Source organism: Charadrius vociferus, unplaced genomic scaffold (assembly GCF_000708025.1).
Source record: "Charadrius vociferus isolate BGI_N301 unplaced genomic scaffold, ASM70802v2 scaffold255, whole genome shotgun sequence".
Classification (NCBI taxonomy): domain Eukaryota; kingdom Metazoa; phylum Chordata; class Aves; order Charadriiformes; family Charadriidae; genus Charadrius; species Charadrius vociferus.
The window spans coordinates 4,353,833-4,374,648 of NW_009648785.1; the positions used below are offsets into that span (position 1 = coordinate 4,353,833).

The 20,816-nt window shown below is 41.4% G+C and overlaps 1 protein-coding gene across 2 annotated transcripts in view; it reads right to left on the reverse strand.

The window, feature by feature from the left end:
- The window catches only part of DIP2C (DIP2 disco-interacting protein 2 homolog C (Drosophila)), a 149,197-nt gene that overhangs the window by 123,592 nt on the left and 4,789 nt on the right, over nt 1-20,816 (reverse strand). For both annotated transcript variants that reach the window (XM_009886781.1, XM_009886779.1), the window contains one exon: nt 11,910-12,020. Coding sequence is in view for 1 of the 2 variants with exons in the window: in XM_009886779.1 (XP_009885081.1) it covers nt 11,910-12,020 (111 nt within the window). In the remaining variant the exon portion in view is untranslated. The remainder of the gene's footprint in view (nt 1-11,909; nt 12,021-20,816) is intronic.

A 20,816-nucleotide genomic window follows, 5' to 3' on the forward strand; every position in this document is an offset into this window, starting at 1 on the left:
GCTGTTGCAATCAACCTGGTATTCAGTATTCAACCTGACACGTATTTCTTATAGGCTGCCTGACAATACTTCACAAACTTCAGACTAAACAGCTCTGTCCCCAGTCTTTTCCCTTACTTCCTATGACAGGATAGAGAGGGCAAACATACTTCTGGAAGCAAAGTCAGTAAGGAAGTGCAACTGTAAAAACACGCACGTGGTAGAGAGAGTTTCCCTTCAAAGAGCTAACGATCTATTAAGCAAGAGATGATGCCTCAAAACAGAGGTCAGAGAAATCAAAACTGGCATAGAGAATAAGGGTCCATAAGCTCAGACTCCCAGAGCTATGACCCACGGCTTTGGCCACTGCGCTCCACAAATCAGAAACTATCATCTATTGCAAACAGAGGGAAATCCCTCATTCCATCAGCAGGACAAATCGCCCAGCGTTCCCAGGAGGTGTTCTGCTTGGTGCAGTCACTCTTTTCATCTGGTTTATCTCATAAGTTAGCACATTGTTGTACTCCTTGTTTAACTGAAAAGGCTTAGATACAAGACCGAACCCACTAGCATACATTACTACACAGATACGGACACGGTGTTCTCCATGGTCTTTCCCAGCTTTATCCCTCAGTATGATCTAATGGCTGCATGTTCAACACATCAGTGCATTTAATGGTCCATGGAAAAGGGAGCAAGCCCGTCTCTGTTTCTGTGAAACAAACTGACATCCTGCCTGTGCTGGCACACTGCTCCGATGGGATCTCACTGGCGTGACCAACCAGTGGGAGACTGGAGAGTCGGTGGTCAGCACACAGCCGTGCCGGAGGGATGAGCCTGTGCTCAGAGATCGCTCATTTGAAATGCACGGTGACGTGGGAAGGCGCAACCTATTCCCAACAGGGAGAACTGGATGAAAGAAGATGTTAGGGAGATAACGGTATTAACTGCTGATAGGTGGGCAGCGCGACTGGATGCACGTGTCCAAAGGTTAAATAACAATGCCCAGAAATACAGAAGCAAACACTGTTAATTACAGATTGCTCATAGTGTTTACCCCATTTTCGCAGTGTTCTTTAACCATTTGTTCCCTACATTTTTGATGGCCTGGAATGTAATTTTTTGAGGGGGGATGTGACAATTTTATTTTAGTCAGTAGTTGGGTTGGCACACAGAAAGAGAGCCTGGCCAGGACTTTTAGTCTGGTTTGTATTGGCTCTGGGATAGGAAAAGTCTCTTCTGAACTTTTACTGAAGTCTTTTCTGCAGAACACACTTTCTCTCCCCCATGTACAAATATATATGTATTTGTAATAAGTGGTGAGTTTTCTCCATGACAAACTGTCCTCTCCTAGCTATTATTGGGGAAGGCGGTACGTATGATCTTCTAGGCTCAGAGAAGCTCCACAAGCAAATCAGCCTCCTTTTCCTGAAGCAAGAAAGCAATTGTTGTGCGATGAACAAGGTCAGCCATTTCCTGGGCCACATATGGAGCCATGCTGCAGCATCTCATGTTTCTCTACAGCTGCTAGAAGAGCACTCTTCTGAAGTGTCCATCCTCGGTTGGCATGGAACATAATCCTGACTCGCCCTTCCCCTTACACCCCAGGAACAGGGATGCCCCATTCCTTACTCGAGCCAGGTACAGTGTCCTTGAAAGCTCTGAATTGTAACTGAGACATTTGAAATATGCTGCATATTCCTCCCACAGACTTTTGCAGCTTCTAGCAGAAGAATGAGTTTCCTCCTTTTTGTTCAGCTCTCTTTTAAAAAACAAAAACCTAATCAATAAATTACAGTTGCATTCCTCCTCAATGTGGAGGGGCTGTTAAAAGTTTTTTCCTATATGAGTTTAACATGCCTCAGCGGCTTCCTTTATTCAGTATTAGCTGCATTTGCTCCGTAAGCATGTCAAACACTCAGCATACTGTAAGCAAAGTGATACCTCCTCACGGATCAGGGATTTGGGTGTTAGTTCTGCATGGATCACGAAACAGGGCGTTCCTCCCATGGTAAGCATCAGTTACATTAAAAATTTCCACATTATAAAACTCTTCTTTGCACGCCTTACATAAAATGCCTCAGCACACAAAAGAAAAACAAAGTCTTCTTTTGTACTTAATCAGGTCTTGCAGTTATGTGTCAAGTAGTTCTCTTGCATTTAATTTATAATGTAGCCCTGTTTCTTTTAAGACAAGAAATTAGACTTGCTGCAGATAGGCGTTGTGCATTGATAGAATCAAGACAGCAGAAGTCTGTTTCTACCTGTGCTTCAAAAAAAAATACATTACTTCTGTTGTTTTGGCTCGAGTCGTCAGCTTCCCAGTAATTATAAAGCCTTGATACCCAATCACCAGCTGTTCAAGAAACACAAATATGGAAAAACAAGCTGTTGCCTAATTTTTGCTGTACAGATGCAGAATTATCTAACAGAGTCCCTACCATCTTCTGCAATCTGGTTTTCCAGTTCTGAAGTAATGGTACTTCCATCCCTCCCTTCAGGGTTCTTACTCCTGGAAGAATAAAACTGCTAGGAGACATACCTAGATGTGATCTGAATTCATCCATTTCATCTGTTTGTTCCTTTTGCCTCATGTTACTCCTCTCCCCTGAGCTATTTTTGTCTTTTTTTGATTTAGCCTTTGGAAAAAATCTTTCTTCCTTTGCTTTAGTAGCCAATTCCTGGTAACACGATGATGTAACTGGGAGGAGAACGGGCCCAAGGACTCTGAGAAGGTTTAGCATCCTTGCTTTTTACAGGATAGTCCGCAAACACAACTGACTTGCTCGCAGAATGGCAAATTATTAAGATCAAGAAGGTTGATGCTCCGCACTAATGAGTTGAGAATGCCAAATGATTTTTAATAAGGGGTTATTTAGGTACATATAATACATATTTATGTCTTATTTATATTGCAGTAGAGGATCAGCCCTGAAGTCAGACATTTAACAAATAAGTAAAACCACAAATAAGTCTCTGTCTCAGGGAAGCCAGCATCTGGGGTGGCATCAAGGAAAACAACTGGAAGAACATTGCAGAGAGGGAGCTTGCAGGAGGCAAGAGGAGCAAGGGCATCAACACGTAGTGCAACAGAAGAATCCTAACAGCTTCTGAGTTATTACAGGGAGGCAACTCAAATCAGGACTATCAAAGGTGAATTTTGGCTGAAAATTCTAGATAAGGCAATGCTAAGTATAGCAATAGTATGCTAAGTAATTATACAGAGGAAAGGTTGGCAATTGCTGCCTTACAGGAAACTAGTAGGTGAAAGCATGAAAGTCTCTTATGAGTTTAATCAGACCTTTGTTGTAGCTACCATGGAAACGAAGGATATACTGAGAATTCATTTCCTAATACGTGGCCTGTAAATACCCTGAGTAGAGATAATTTGGTAGCTACATCTATTGGAAATGCAATCAGGACGTACTAAATAGGGTGAGACATGATAGATGTGGTATCATCAGAGCAGATTACAGTTAGGCTTTGTCTTTTGATTGTCCTGGGCTGACAACGCTGACTTATTTTCAGGCAGATACAGGGCAAGTGATTTCATAAAAATTGCTGTGTTCATCCAACACAGATCAGTCCTTGGAAAATCATCTCACCCCTGGGAATGTGAAAATAAGTGAGTCCATATAATAACGGATCTTTGCTGTGGGTGATGCTATAATGAAGCAGTTTCAGGATACTTTCGCAATCTCTCTGGGTATTAAGATAGGAAAGCACATAGCCCGAACAGTGTGACACCTAATTTCTCTCCAGCTGCAAGCGGGTGTGCTATTAATTCTGAAATATGGCATTCACAACAAACACAGTGAATACTTCACTGGATGCAAGAACATCTGCTCTAAGACAACACTCACTTATAGGAGGGCTGTGGAGGTTACTAACACAAGTAAACATTTCAAAAAACAATTTAAGTGTGTAAGTTTCAGTCTTTGGGATGTTTAAACTATATATACTGGGCCCCTGGTTTTACTGGGAACTGGGGATATATGGATATGCAGGGGAAAGTTCTGTTGACTTTACATTAATTCGGGGCCAAATTTTGCACAATTTTTGACAATGAAAAGTCCACGTTTTAGAAAACATCTGCGCTCCCATGAATGTGCCACTGAGAAAGGCCTGGCTCTTCTAGGATGCTGCAGCCAACAAACTCCCCTGGTGCAGGAAACTGCTCTCCCTGCACTCCGCCAAGGGCTGTGCTGTGCCATCCTTCAGCCGCTGCTGGGCACCTCCTGGGCAGCTTCTAGCTACCTCCTGGTGCACATGTGAAGAAGTTCAAAGCTTTGTATGTTCTCGTGTGCTCAGAAAGCTTAACTCTAAAGAAGAAAAGCAGGGCTGTCATCGCCCACTTTGGATGGCCGTGGTGATCATCCATAATTCTGGGTGGAAGGAAGGTAAAAGCTGAGCAGGGAGTTGGGAAAGCTGTATGGGCAGGCTGTGAAATACAGAGGTTAAGTGATGGGAACAGAGGACACCAACACAGAAGACTGAACTCTTTGTGACTCCACTGCTAGTTTTGCTGAAAGGCATAGTTTTTGCTTTACTTTGGATTCTTCAGCCATTACAATAAAGTTGATTTTAAAATATTTTTCTCTAAACTGTAAGATTTAAAACTATATTAACTCTACTTGTACATGAAATAAAAAATGAACATCCAGGCCTCCCACTAATAATTTCCATCCCTCCATTTATTTATTATCTCATTTGCAATGCAATCTGGAAGTCAGCTTCACACAGTGACTTCATCTCAGGCCCCCTTATTATGTGATCTGAAGTAAATCAACTTTCTATTTGTTTCTCTCTGGAGATCCTTGAGTAATTTTCCTCACGAGTTCTGCAATTATCTTTACAAATTTTTCTGCTGGGTCAAAAGCAAGGATGTGGTCATATAAATTACATATTGGCAAAAGTTCTTCTTCAACCTCTTTTTTGTCCTGATTGAGTTGTGGCTTTAAATTAAGTTTGTAAATAAGCTAAATCAAACAGGAGATTAATTAATTTCTGAATAAATGTGTCTGCAGCTAGGTTAATTAATTCAGATCAACATTTCCAACTATCCCTCACTCATCTGAAGGGTTAATAAATTCTTTGCTTTATGATGAGCCACCTTAATATATATATATATATGCAGTCCCATCTTGATACATAGCACATTCATCATATTTTTCTTTCTCCTTGTTCTCTGGAGTAATGTTAGATGATCAGGGTTCATTAAAAATGATTCCTCAAACTTCTCATTCCATCCCTTCCTCTGCCATGTACTACAACTCTCACATTCTCATAGTGTAATTCTTTTTTGTCAGTTCTGGCAAGATTGCAGAATGAGATCTTGAATGTCCTTTCAAAAATGCAAAATGTAAGCTACCCATGTATTTTAAAATCACTATGAGGTAAGCTGTAAATATGCAAAATGTCAGCAACCTTTGCTACAGTTCCTACACACACTTACCTCATGGTAAATGAGAACAAACACATGGTAAGGCACGTACGGAAGCGGCTAGAGCAGAGCAGGGGGTCTGGTGCCAACTTCTCCTCTAGGATTTGGGTCTACAGGGAATGCTCTTTCATTGCTAGATCCGTCATTTCAAATGTCCCTCAAACCTAGCCTGGGATGATTTGTTTTGAAGTTCAATGACTTCATGCTCAGTATAAGCTGTTCAGTCTTTTCCCTATTGAACCACAGTGTGGGAAAGGTGGGTCAGGAATTTGAGCCAGGAGAGTTGTAGTTAGGATGCATTTGTTTTGGCAGTATCTCCAAAAATCTCCTATATTAAGATGTCTTTTAAAAGAAGTGCTGAGTGTGCTTGGAAAACACACTGTTCTCTGCAGTGGTGGGATCTCTGGGGCAGGGATTGGCAGCTCTCCAAGAATGGTGTACCAGATTGATTTTTTTCTTTCACATCTTCAGAAGTTAAATGTATGGGGAAAAAAAAATCAGCAAGAGTGAGTGGGACAAGAAAGGTACCACAACCACCTTACCAGCAGTACCCTTCCTCCATGCTACCAGCTGAGAGGTGCTGATTCCACATATGGTATTTCTCAAAATACCCCATTTCTCAGCCCCCAGGTCTATGTTCATCCACTGTTGTGCCTCTCAAAATCTGTCTACATAGTTCATGTAGCACATGTGCTCTCATCTGCGCATCTTTCCTCTAGGACACCGTGAACCCTTAGAGATAGAGGCTGTGCAATTTCGCTTATGCTGCTACTTCCCACATAATGTCTGACATCTGGAAAACTCAGTTTTTAGAGCTCACTGGTCTCATTTTTCTTATTACACTTGCTCCAGGCAGTGCAGAATACTGGTCATCTTCAAGGCCTCTTAGAGACCTCACGAGAAACAAGAGACTTAATAAACTTGGCCTAACCTATGTGTCATATCCTCAACAGAGAATTCTACAGCAGAAATCATAGTCAAGAGCCACTGTCTCATTCCAAATACATGCATGTGCATTTGAACATATTACACCACATTCCCTATCATTTAATATTGATTTTTTTAGTTTTTAATTTTTATTGGTGCATACTTTTTGTGTATTTATGTCCTCTTTTTTTTTTTTTTCTTTTTACTGACAGGTGTGCCAACAGTAAACGCCAAGTCCTGGCAAATGAGAAGGTGCTCTGCTTTTCAGTATTGGGATGGAGAACTGAAGCTTTTTCTTTTGGCATAATCTGAAAGCCACAGGGGTGTCCCTTTGGAAAAATGAAGTTGGTAAGGAACTGACATTTCATTTCTCCACGAGTTGAACACCCAGTTGAGGGAGATAACATACTCGTTCTCTGGAGAGGAGTTAAAACAGGTGCTTAAGGTCTCTGAAGGAGAGCTGCTCTCTGAACCCCACAGGCACGACTGGCTGAGAAATGCAGCTCTGGGGGAGATTTACTGTGATCAAGAAAACAACTTCTGATCACGAGGATCTGCCCAGTTTACCAGTGGGGTATTTCATTAGGAACCACCACCGCAGCAGATGCTGCTGTACCGCGCCGCAGCCTTTACGTGGCAGTAGAGCCTAGCTCTGCTTCGGGCCACCGGAGTCAAGGGGCCAAACTCCAGTACCAGTACTACTGCAGGGCTACGCTCTGGAGAGCTTGCACATCACTATTTGAAGCACCAGATCAGTAAGACCGCTCTTCCAAAAGCAAGACAGCCTATACGACGGCATTTTGAATGCCAGTGGCAAAATTTTCAGGTCCTTCCACGAGGGAATTCAATGTTAGCAGAAGCAGAATGTAGCCAATGCTTACCAGGGAGCAAACAGGTCCCTACTGACTGTATGGAAGACATGTAGGGCCAAAATCCTCCGACAACCTCCGTATTGGACTGGTTCAGTTCATTTAGCATGGTAAGACTATGCCAAGTCTTAGCTAAGCCATTCAGCTTACCTACTTGTTCACTCTGCCACATAATTCCTATCTCCTTATCTCAACACACCATACCAAATCAATCCATGGATACACAGCTTCCAAAAGCACCTGAGAAACCTAGTTTCTAAACTGCAGTAAGGAAACAAAGCTGTACGTCCAACTGCAGCTACACCTACATGATCACCATGCACTTTGTACTCCGGTCTGTGCCTGGTCTTGCAGTCACATCACTCGAGCCAGGTCAAGCCAGATGCTGACATCTATTCCGCACGCAGAGGCAGAAGCAGAGTGTAAGCCAGGTTTCCTTTGACTGGGTTTTCTTGCCTGAAAAGCCACTAAGCCAGAAAAGCCTCTTGGTAAAAGTTACTGACCCAGCCTACAGCAACATTTGGCTTCAGTGTCATCCTGAGCCCCCAGCTCATGTTATAGCACAGGCACAGGCTAGGGAACGGCAGCTGCTAAGGGAAAAAACATTGTCGTGATCTACATTTGGCAAACCTTTCCAAATACTGTTTCTAAGTGAGTAAATACTGAGAGGGTTTTTATATGCAGTAGTAAACACATGAAAAATGCTTTTGAATTAATATCAGCTAAACTAGCTGCCACATTTGTATAAAGTAAATAATATAGCTTAACCCTGCACTGATTCAGTTACTACACTTACAGCATTATCTATTTCTTTAGACATCCAAAAAATGATCAAAGCAGCTGGCATTTTGGAACATAATGATTTCAGGATCCCTTCCTGTATAAAAAGAAGCAGCCAGGAAATTTTAAACCTTTCTGGTTTTAAAGAATCTGACTAAATTCTCAGTGTAGGCTGTATTCTAAAATCAAATTATTTTGAACACAAAATGTACCAGAAACATCTAGGAAAAAAAACAGCTTCCATAAGCTTAGAGTCAATTTTATTTAGAATATAAAAATCATAGAAACCAGGTTTCCAAAATTATAGTGCTGAAAAATTCTGTTACAACATTAATGAAATAATAATAATAAAAAAGACTGAAGTGAGAAAATAGGTAGGGATTTAAAATGTCACAGTCTGACATTTTCCATAATAAAAGAGCATAAGTTGAAGGTGATATTAGTGGCAGCAATGATTTTGAGTCTCCAAAGAGAGTTCATTAAACAATCTTTGCTGACATCTAAATTTATGTAAAAAGCAAAGGCATGGAAGGAAAGTTGGATGACTTTCAGGATGCTAGACTTCCAATTAGGAAAACCTTACCAAGAAGAGACAGAAAAGGACTTTGATCAGAGTTGGAGTAGAGGATTTGTTTGGAGATGTTAATTGAAATAAATTGTGCAAAAAAAAGCTAAGGAAGGGAAATGTTTTCCTAGAAGTGAATTACTTACTGGTTAAAGACTGCGCATTCATTTTGTTTTGGGCCTTTTCCAAGAAGATGTGCCAAATATGATAACAAGCACTGAAACTGGGTAACAGCTAGGATCTAATAATCACAATACGGTCAGCGCAGAGATGCTGAACTATTAAGCACAGCAAAACAACAAGTGAAACAAAGGCTTCTGCCTGAAGCAAATCTGAATCTGAAGACAAGACAACCAGAAAGAAATCTGACTTGCAAGTTTGTAACCTGCAGTAACAGAGAGTAAGAGTCATGGGACCAAGAAAGAAATAGACTTCCAATCTCACAGGGGCCGTGTATAGATGGGGAGAACATAATTCAGCACAGGAGCATTGTGCTGTATCTTAGCAAAGCTCCTCAGAAACTAAATCTAAAGAAGATGATCTGATAACTTTTCAAAATTGAAATGGAATTTTACGTTTACCTTCACTGACATTTGCTACATAAAGTCTTCTTTTGGGTGAGTGAAGATGCGGTAGTTGTTCAAACCAACTTGCTGGAGAGCTTGGTGACTTGCTGGGGGGTCATGCTATACAGCAATCAAGGTAGGAATTCAAAGCCCCGCCATAAGCCCCCAAAACACTGTCAAGTTTTCCAGTTAACACCAAGGACATTTTCAGAGCAGCAAGGGAGATCCGAATTTACACCATAGTCCTGACTCTTCTAAGATGAGACTCCTGCACCAATAACAAGCAACCTTTTGCACTCAATTCCTTACTTTTCCTCTCAGCAACACAGCTTGCATCTTTATTATCTATATATATCATTACACTTCACCCCACTCCTAAGGCAGGACCTTAGGTACCATTTCACTGAACAAACGCCTGCTTTTTCAGGCAGCGACTGAAACCCAGAAGTGGCAACACCAGCTCAGCGCACTCCTGGGGTATCAGGAGAGGCCCACAGGGAAGATGTGCATGACATCTCCTTTTGCCCATCCCCAAACTGACTCAACATCTGAGTTTACAAATGGCAAGCATAGCTCAAGCAGATGACTGTCAACGCACAGTCAAATACAGTTGCTTTTCACAGAACTGCTCTGGAGAGTCACAGCTTGGAGGTCTGAGGACCACGGGTTGCACACCCACAAACTAGACAATTTCAGGAATAGTATTTTTACCTGTTTAAAAACACTGGGTAGAAATCAGATGATTTTTAGCATAATGTTGGAGAAGCTGCTAGGAGCTTATATATCAAGGAATTATTATGAAGATCCCACAACCATTATTCATGGGAAAACTGGCAGCATCTACAGTGTGAACCCAAGGTTTCTGAGGGGAGAGGGGAGTTTTTCAAATTTATCAGAATGGTCTGGACATCCATGAACTTTCTCTGCCAACGTTTATCATTTTGTTTTCCTTTAAATGGGACCGCCAAGCTCTCTGACTAATGAAATGAACCAGAGATATGTTACAAAAGGCTTAATAAGGAGTTCTCTATAATTTTCCAGTTGTGTCAGCACAATGCCTCTGACCGTGTCCAGCAAGAAGCATCTCAAACACAATCCAGAACGTCCACTGTTGGCTCCTCCATGCTCTCCACAACCATGTGGACTGACTCCTGACTCCCAGCTCACAAGGGTCTCTCTGCCACAACAGCTGATGGCTGCTGCTGTCTCTAGCTCCCTTATTCTGCAGCAGCAAACCAGCCCGTGGCCTCTGGCTGTCGCCCGAGCAGGGCGCTTGCACTGCAGCAGTGTCTGTAGCAGTTGAAACAACAGAGCATACCTACCCTTCATCCAGTTAAGGTGTAGTACATGCCTTCAAAGGTAAGAGTAGAGTTTCAGAGCTCACTTTTTCTTCAGATATAAACCAATCACTTCCTTCACTTCGTGTTATATCTGGAGCAGCATTGTGAAGAGACTTGGATCCCATTCATTTGGAAATGAGATTTTACCCTTTTGTTCAGCTCTGAAATTAATTTTATCTTCCCTTTATCAGTGCTTCTATTTAGGACATAATGATGTTCCCAACTTGCTATACTTCAAATTAAATATTTTTCTTACGGTATTCACCTAACTAGAATCAGTACAATAAAATCCAGCTGTGCCACAGAACCACAGACTGGTGGAGGTCAGCAGGAGCCTCTGGAGATCATCCAGTCCAACTACCTGCACAAAGGAGGGTCACTTACAGCTGATTGCTTGGGGTCATGTCCAGTGGGGTGCTGAACCAATGATGGAGACACCACAACCTCTTTGAGCAACCTGTGCCAATGCTTAACCACTCTTAGAGCAAAAAACTACTTATCTAGTCCATATTTCACCAGGCTGTCAATGAGGATGTTATGAGGGACACTGTCAAAAGCCTTATTAAAGTCAAGGCATACAACATCGACTGCTCTTCCCTCAATCTCCAAGGCAGTGATCTCATTTTAGAGGCTATTAGGTTGGTCAAGCATGGATTGACCAACCTAGTAAGGGCACTTCATAAATCCATGCTGACTACTTCCAATCACGTCCTTGTCCTTAAATATTTAAAAACAGTTTCCAGGATTATTTGCTCTACCACGTTTTCAGAGATCGAGGTGAGGCTGACTGGCATGTAGTTTCCGAGATCCTACTTCTTGCTGTTCTTGAAGACAGGAATGAACTGTGCTTTCTTACATCCCTCAGAAACCTTCCCTGATTGCCACAACCTTTCAAAAAATTGAGAGTGGCCTCACAATGACGTTGGCAAATGATGCATCCCATCATGTCCCATGGCCTTGCACATGTTCAGTTTGTTCAAATGTGCCCTGTCCTGAGGGAAGGGAGGGCAGGTTTTAATTGGTCAAGACTTTCCTACTGGTCTCAGAGGCCTTGGATTCCTGAAGGGAAGTTTCACCAGTAAAGACCCGGGCAAAGACGACATTAAGTATCTTGGGCTTTTCCATGCCCTTTGTCACCCAGACCCCCGCTCCATTCAGGAGTGGGCCCACATTTTCCCTAGTGTTCCTTTTGCTGCCAATGTCCCTGTAGAAGCCCTTCTTGTTGCCTTTCACATTTGTTGCCAGATTCAATTCCAGATGTACTTTGGCTGTGTAATTCCACCCCTGCACACTTGGACAGTGTCTCTGTATTAGTACAACGAATATTTCCCATGTATAGCTACTTCAAGAGTTTACAACAAATTTCTTTTTAAAAAAGCAAAGAACAGAACCAGCCATTTCACATTTTCATTCCAATTTGTGGTCGTCAGTTCTACTTACCCGATCTATAGCGCTCATCACGTGACCCTGAGGACCTGCGACGGTGGTATCGAGAGGAAGAGGACGGAGTAACAGGAGTTCGACGTTCTTGTGGTAATGCCTGGTCCACCCCTGCATTAATAAAAAAACCCACAATGATTGAATTTCAGAATCTTCATAGGAAGGAGGAGTTCAGCCTACACTAGGAGTTGAAAATGAACATTCAATGGCTAAACCATATCATGTCAATTGGTTACATAGTACTTGCCTCTGGTCAGCTCTTCTGGTGGGGTTATTTTCCTGGTTCTCTCTAAGACAACCTTTTTCCAGGATCATAGACTACATAAGAAGAGCATACAGACAGTAAGCTTGGTGGTGGCTTTTTTTCCCAAACAGGTAACTTTTCATAAAGTAGTATTCAGGAAATATTTTAATGTGCTAATAAAGGCAGACAGCAGTGCAATGGATCTTGAAGCTTTCCTGCAAATTGGTTGAAAACAGTTCCTAAGAAGACTTAGCCAGTGCATATTATCTAAAACCTCATGTGGTTGGATATCAGCTGGTGACAACACAATACTAACCTATGGAAACTAGATACCCTGTGGGAAGGGAACTCTATTAATATCTATAGGCATTTTCAGATACCAAGGGCCAGAAAGTAAACAATAACTGCACCAAACCAGGCTGAAAATAGTAATCTGTTCCAGCAAAACAAAAAAGTAACTCAGCCTTATAACAGATGTACCTGCAGCATCTCAGTATGCTGGGCCTAAACATCCAGTATTTAAGAGTCAAACCTTGTATTCATCCCTTTCTCATAATGAATTTGCTTTTTTTTAAAAAATAGGTATTTTCTTGAAGGCTCCTTCAACAACAGTAGTGGTATAACAGCAGCGTTGTATATGAACACTTCTGGAAACTAATGTTCCTTGACAACTTCCAGAGAAGAGTGAAGTGAATTACTTAATCAGGAAAACTCAAACAAACAATAGGAAAAGAAAGCAAACCTTCATCTGTAATAGTGGCATAACACGTTACCCTGCTCTCTTCCAGAGAAGAACGTGAGCAGACAGGCCCGGTAAGTAATGCATTCAGCTTAGAGTTAATAAACCACAGAGCCTTAGGGAATGTCATGCACAGGGGCAAAAAAAACAGGAGTGCCTGAAGAAATGAAATTAATTCTTTCCTATTATTTTTTGCCTTTAAAAAGTAGTTACACACTATGTGTAACTATAAGGAGAGAAATAAAACTGGCCTCCTGCACTTAGGGTTGACAGTAGGAAAGAGCTGTCAAAATTACTTAATTAAATGATTAATAATTAAGTATTCAAATAGATAACTAACAAATTCAAATTGGATTCAAAAAAACAATGCTTGGAAATATGTTTAAATTTTCCAATTAAAACCCAATGTAAAACCTCTCCACTACTATTTCTGAACTATTTGATGGCTGCTTGTTGGAGAGGCATTAAGAGTTTACTTTTGTGGAAACAAGGAATTTTATGTAGAATACAGACCAACTGAAAATGACTTCAGTTGACTTCAGTCAGTCTCAATTATGTTTCAATGGACTTTTTAAAAAGCATCTTTAAAAAAAAGTTGGCATTGTACACTTATTTCTTTGTGAAAACAAACTGAACTCAAAATACAGCTTCTCTCATAAATCTTTGGAATCTCAGCAATGTCAAGTCTGCTTTTATTCTGTGGAGAAGTGGCTGGTTGGCTAAAAAAATACTTGGAGTAAAATCTCATAGGTGCATAAAAGACAGCGTGAATCCATAAATTTTCTTCTACTCAGATTGTGATTAATAATTCATACTCTTAAATCAAATAAAATGTCTTCATTTAACTTCCCTGTCTCCACACTACAGTACTGTGTAATTTCACTTGCCCTCAAGCCTTTATATTCTTTAAGGCAGGTAAACGTAACTCCTGAATCATCAAAATAATCAGAAGAAACATTTTCTTCTCATTTGTATATTTAGAGTTTTTCCTTCTTTAATGGGTCGCCCTGAGAACCAGCAAGATAAAGTTAACAATAAAATTAATTGTGATAGAAAATTTTCAAAAAATTATGTTTCAGTCTGTACAAGATGTTAACCACCATTGTTCATCTCAGTCTCTATCCATATTGTCAGGAAAGAAATACTTTCTGGAAATCACATATATTTACAAAAATCCTAAAAAAAACACACCCCAAAACCATGCACCTAACATTGCTGCTGTGTGACAGAGGTTTTGTGAAGAAAGCAGTGCCACAACTTCCCATCGCAAGTGACCTGTGTAGGGCAATGGAATGTGGAGAAGGGCAAATAAAAGTAACTGAGGTGTTGCTACTGAAGTACACCACCATGATTATACAGGAAAAGGGGATTAAATGCATCCTTCCAACAACAAAACCACATGCAATAGGCTTTAGAAACACTACGGGGAAATTAAATTGTGAGGAAAAGCATCCGTTTACTGAGGTGCACAGCTGCTGTAGGAGGGAGAGCTTTCAGGTCTACCTCTCGGACAAAATACATTCAAGCCCGTGGTTTCCTTCTCCCGGCCACGTGGCTATGAGACACCCCAGGTGTCTCAGTTTCTTCTTCTGCAGCTGTGGCCGGTACACAAAGCTCTTTTCCAAGGTGTAAAAAAAACAGTGCATGTAAGGTAATCTCAGACACTGACCCTGCCGTTGCAGAAGACAGCAGGATGCCCAACAGGCCAGGCAGCACTGCCGCCCACGGCATCCCCCGACACTGCAAAGGGCTCTTCCCTCCTCCAGTTCACTACAGAGATGATGCTGCTACTTGTTCTTACTACGGATACAGAAATCTCTCATCTAATCTTAAAACCGAGACACTTTAACTAGTTTACCTCCCTCCTACTTTGTATAAGCGTGTTTGTTCCTGTAAGTAAGTCTGTTCTGACACAATGGGTAAGAGGGAGTTTCTTCATACAGTTAGGAAAGAGACAGCCCCAATGTCCTGCACAAGTAGTCATTTAAGGCCATAGCAGACTAAATGAGAATATCAAAGTATCTTCTGCTTTTATAAGGTCTGGGGATCATTTGATGGTTTTACTTCCCACTTTCCCACAAATGTAAAAACAGTGAATAAACCTCTACCCAAGTATAGAGCAGGACGTGTGAACTTGACTCGCCGACAGCACCAATGTACATGAGGAAGTTAATTCTGCACTAAAATACAGAGGAGAAGCTCTCCATCAGCCACCTGTGGGGAGACCCTTCTTTGTACTGAGTTCCTTTAACACAAGAAAACACAAAGCATCACTCCACTTTGGAGAGACAGTAAGAATCCTGATGGTTCCTTACTGAAGGGGCAGGAGCAGGAATTGGGAATTAACCAGCACTGCCTGGACTCAACCTTCGCTTCCCAAGCACCCGCTCCCTCGCACAGCACCAGTGATGGTGAGAGACAAAGTACACAATAGCGAGAACCTACACGCTGCCATTCCTGAGCAATGGGTAGGAGTAAACGCCATACAGAATAATGAATACCATGAAATCAGTGAAGTGTTGCCATAAATAGCAAAGCGGTGTTAACAGCAGAATTGTTCACCTCCATGAAGGCTCTAGCAATGTAGTGCAGTAACAAGCATCTTTTTTTTTTTTCACTTCTACTTCTGAACATAACTAAACCCCTAAAATTGATAGTTTTCACAGCCAGCACATAGGGTCCATGAGTTAAGTGCTAATGCTTGTTCAAGTGCAGCTTTGGCCAGATGCATTTGTGAATCCGTGGAAGCGGTGGCGCAATGGGCTTTGAGAATTCATACTTGGATCGATTCCTAAATTAAAGAGGTGGCAGAGCAATGAATGGCTTTCATAAAAGAAAGGACAGTGTCAAGCCAGTGCCCTGTACGCAGACACCATCACAGGCACTGTCAAACTGGCATCATTCTTAATAACGCCATAGTTCACCCCAGTCTTGCAGCTGAAGCAGGACTTTAAAATTTAAGCATAATTAGCACTAATGATTGACTCATTACAAGTTATGAAGAATTTTAGCAAAATATATATGCCTGGAACACAGTTATTTTATATACAGGGCTGAGAAATCAGTGCTTTATGCTCATCACATTACACATAAGCATTACCAGATGCACCAGAGCAAACAGCCGTGTTCTTAATACAAGCATTAGTTCGTTTATCTAATGCTGCTAATGTGGGATTCAGCTTGCAGATTAAGACACCTATATTTAGGTGTCTACAAGAAGGTGCTTAAGCTAAGCTCCCATTATGACAAACAGAGACGTAGGCCACGACTCAGGAGTCTAAACAGAGGTGTCCAATGCCTTTTCTGATGTTGTGGTCTATGATACCTGGCTTGACCGGAATGGCACCCGTCCTCTCTAAGCCTTGTTTTATATGTGCTTGCTCTCTGCAGATGTCTATGATAGCGTAGGAAATCCTGAACAGTATTAGACACCCATCTTCAGGCAACTCCATGAGTCCAGTGAAGCTCTGAGAGCTATGCAGGTGGTCAGTGGAGGTTTCTGCTTTGGAATAAGCTGAAAAGCTCTCTAGGTTTCATCAACTGAGTTACCTGTGTCTCTTCACATACGAATAGGAGCTTAAATACCAGGTTCATAGGCAGACAACTTAATGCAGATATATCAATCTACAAATCCTAATCTGCAAGCTGGATCCTGCCTTGACTGTATTTAGCTAAAAATGCAAGAGCCTCAGTAAAGCTATTTAAGCAATACCACTGCAAGCTGGATAGTTTAATTTTAAGTGCATAGAAGGCACCAAACTGTCAGCTGGAAGCAGGTTTCACCCCCTTCCTTCCTTCTTTTGCCTTCACCTCTTTATTCCTCCCTTATTTATGACTTCTTTTTGTAGCTAAAGTGCAGTGCTACATGCTCTTAATGTGGCAATAGCTGCATTGCCCTCTCCAACAGAGGACAATTGTTTCCTTAATGACAGCTGACAAATTGCTTTGATGTATCTCTTATTCCCATGTCTGTGTCAAACTTTTGAATCTAAAAATATTTAAAAGCTGAAATGTCTAATTGTCAAGAAACAGAAGGCATTCTTAGACACAGGCTACATTTATTTTGTAAAGCTAACTTACAGCGTGTGACCCAGGAGAGAGAGCTGTAGGGTAAACCCAGCAACTCCAGGGCTAGTGGGAAGGAAGGCAAACAGTGTTTGCAGTGTAGTTTTAAGAAACAGTATTTACCTTCCGTTCAAAGTATTTCCTGAGCCTCTAACGCAATGGCTGGTGGCTCAGCTTTAAAAGCAAAGTCAGGTGATGAACGCACCGTGTAATCTGTAAACAGGTTAAATGTCACACCACCCCCATGGAACTTGTTACTTAGTGTGGCATTTCATTCTTTCCATCAAATGTACTTGTAAGTAATGAATTCACTGGATAAGCCAAAGGAGATTTAAAATGCCATACTCCCAACCAAAGACACCCAGGAAAGTGGAGCGACTTTCTGCTAGGTAAGTATGGAGAAAATGGAATTTCTAATTAGATATGTTTAATTAACAATCTTTCCTTCACAGGTGAGCTTTCACACTATTCCTGCACTTGGTTGTGATTTCAAGCAATGCACATACTTCAAATTGATCTTTTTGTTTCCCTTTTACAATCTTAATTTTGCCTTCCAGCATTTCCTTGCAAGTTTTCTTTCAGTTCAAGCTTAACATGGCTATTGTAGGCTTCTTTTTTCTCCCCATTATCTGAGAGATGGTGGACAACACATTATAGCTCCAATTCACATGTGACGTTTGATTTCCATTTTTCCCTAGTTAGTCCCACAGCTTCAGTGTACCATTTGAAGATTCCTTCAGGAGAATATGTAGAAAAAGGCTACCTATCCACATAGCAAACATATTCACCAGTGTGCTGGTCAGCTTACACTGCCAGCAGTTTCAGATTCATCCTTCAAAAATTTGCTGCAGACAAATTTGGGCAGTATTGTGAATTCCAGCAGTTTCTGATTTTGAGAGCAGCACCCAGCTCTTCACATGCCTCCACTGGCTCCATCTCCTCTGCTCCAGCACAGGCAAGCTTTGTTTCAAGGCCCTCAATGGGATCTCCCCTTTCTAACCCCCATTGCTCACCTCTGATTGACCCATCTTTTCTTACCCATTTGTCAGACTTTTAGACAAATATCTTCATGTTTCCTCCTATGCTTTTACGTTTCACAGATGGTCTCCATGAACATCAACAGATATTCATTGAAATTCTTCGTTCTTTGAAAAACACCCTGACTCTGATTTGTACTAAAAATATCCTCCCCCAAAACCCCATCATGCTGAGTGCTGAAACCACTACCGGCATTACTGACGGATTTCATTGTGTTCTCATTTCTTCCCTTACGCCCATTTTTTGGCCTTACTGTTAGGGTGTAAAGTCTTTGAAGGAAGGTATTTTTTGCTCTCTGGTTGAACAACGTTTAACATTATAAGGTCTTACTGCAGGATAGGAAACAGAGGTGCCATCATAAGCAAAGAGTGCATAAAATGATAACTGGACTCTCAGTCAGCATGGCAAAAGCGGAGCAGTAACCATCACGCTTTAAGTGATGGCATCAAGGGGTAGTTTTCCGATGCTTGCAGAACCCTCTTTTTTAACCTTTAACTTTTTAAAGTAGGCTCTGCAAGGCATCCACCAATTCAACTCAAAACTCTTTTCTAAAAGCAAGACTTATAAAGCATTCATATAAGTGCCATAGTTTTTCATCTGTGAAATATCTGTCACACTGTTTTCAGAAATGAGACCATGAGTTGTGCAATGCATATTGCCTTTCAATGAGATCCATGCTCTCAACACACATAGATGCTTTGAAATGTCCCATCATGGTTATCCCTTGGTAAGATCTTTAAGAATCAGGAAGGCAGATATGATAGGAATACTTGTTACTATTAATAAAGTGAATACATGAGGGGTTTTTTTTAATTCCAGAATCAAACTTTGTTTAAATATTTCCTTGCAATCTTTGCAATCCAAATAATGTTGCAATCCAAATAATGTCTGCGGAAGAGAAAATGAAATTGTAATTGCCAAGTTTCCTTTGAGTGCCTAAAGGGCTAGAAGCAGGAGTAGTTGAAAGCAAATGTATGCATGCATACACATAGAAAAGTATGCAAATGTATGCACACATTACAGATATATATAAATGTATGTGTCATGTTAATAACAGAGGGTATGGAAATTGGTTCCTGTAATTCTACAGAAAATGGTTTCTTCGTAAAGGGATCTTCTGCGCAAACGTATTATCTTCTCTGAACTGTGGAGCTTGAAATCTCGCCGTGCCGGTGCTGTCGGGGCTCCAGCAGCGGCAGAGGCAATGATCTGTCTCTAGGCCTGTGAAAGGCGCAGCAGGTGCCTTTTAAACACCGCATCTCACAGGTTTATTAGCCATAATAAATAAAGCACTGGTGACTGGTCTACACGGTTACGCTACAAATAGAGCTACACTGGTGGTACCAATGATGGGAAATTACAGAAAGTAATCTAGTGTAGACACAGCACTTGATTAAGAGAGAATGAACCACCCATGTCTAAGCTGTTAGAAGTAAAGCTTAATTGACAACAACATCGTCTCTGTTCTGTGAATGAATAATCAAATTTCCTGGCAAAAGACTGCAAGCAAATTGGGCAAAACCACAGCTTATGGGGGATGCAGGTAATTTAGTTATTTTTCTTCTAGGGAAGGTTTCTCTTAATAGCGTGCACGCAGCTGTCCACATGTTATCTTACCCAGAACTGACTGATCTAATCAAGATAATCTTCAGAAAGATATTCTGAAATAAATGCCTGTTTAAGTGGTTATTCTTTCAGCTCTTGGCTGTCAGGGCTCCTCTACAGAGACAGTAAGAGAAAGGTCACAGCACAAGAGAGATTGGGATATATGTGCAGATATAAAGGTCTGGATTCACTATTATTTTTAGATGCCTGACATACAGGCACACTAAGAAAAGAAAAACTACTCTGTACACAGAACATCTCCAGCTACAAACTGACATCCTGAGAAAGCATTTTGAGGAAACAAAGCTGTACTTTTGTCTCCCTAACTTAAAGCAGGTGGGCATTTAATGGGAAAGAAAAAGGGGTCTCCCCCTATCCCTTCTCCCATTAACATTGCCAAACACAGCATATCCATTCCAGATTTCTGGATGTTCGACAGCCCGGCTGAAACAGTACAAATGTCCTTTGCATATGTGCAATCTGTGCAGCATCTGGATGTGTAAGACCTATTGTGCATGCACTGCGGAGTCAACTTGCAGATGTGCAGCGGATCCAGCACGTCCCCCATGTGTCAGACTCACTGCGCATTGCTGTACAGCATACGTGACAATACACTCTCTGGGATCGTCCTGTCAAAAATAGGGAGCCTAAGAGTGAACTCCCACATCACCTGGTAGGGTATCAACCACATGGTTGCACATCATTACCTTTCAGATTAGGCTTAATCCCATTCCTGAAAAGTAACAGCTCTCCCTTTCTAAAATGACAGCATCCCAATGAGCATAACAAAAAAGCTTTGGTACATATCGATATATATTTGCATGTTTATATATGTACATAGCTAACCCTTTTACTGCCTACATTTAGCATTTATGTGATTTTATACCATTAATTCTGTTAAACTTGAAACTGCAATTTGAATTTAATCATTCCCATTTGGCAAAAATCTTGGGGAGAGGAAGTTAACTCTGTCAGACTGAGGGAACTTGACTTAAAACAGCTCCAGAAGAACATGGACCTGTAGAGAGAGGCCAGAGGAGGGCCACAAAGATGATCAGAGGGCTGGAGCACCTCTCCTATGAGGACAGGCTGAGAGAGTTGGGGTTGTTCAGCCTGAAGAGAGAAGGCTCCGGGGAGGCCTTGTTGCAGCCTTCCAGTACCCAAAGGGGGCCTACAGGAAAGATGGAGAGGGACTCTTTATCAGGGAGTGTAGGGA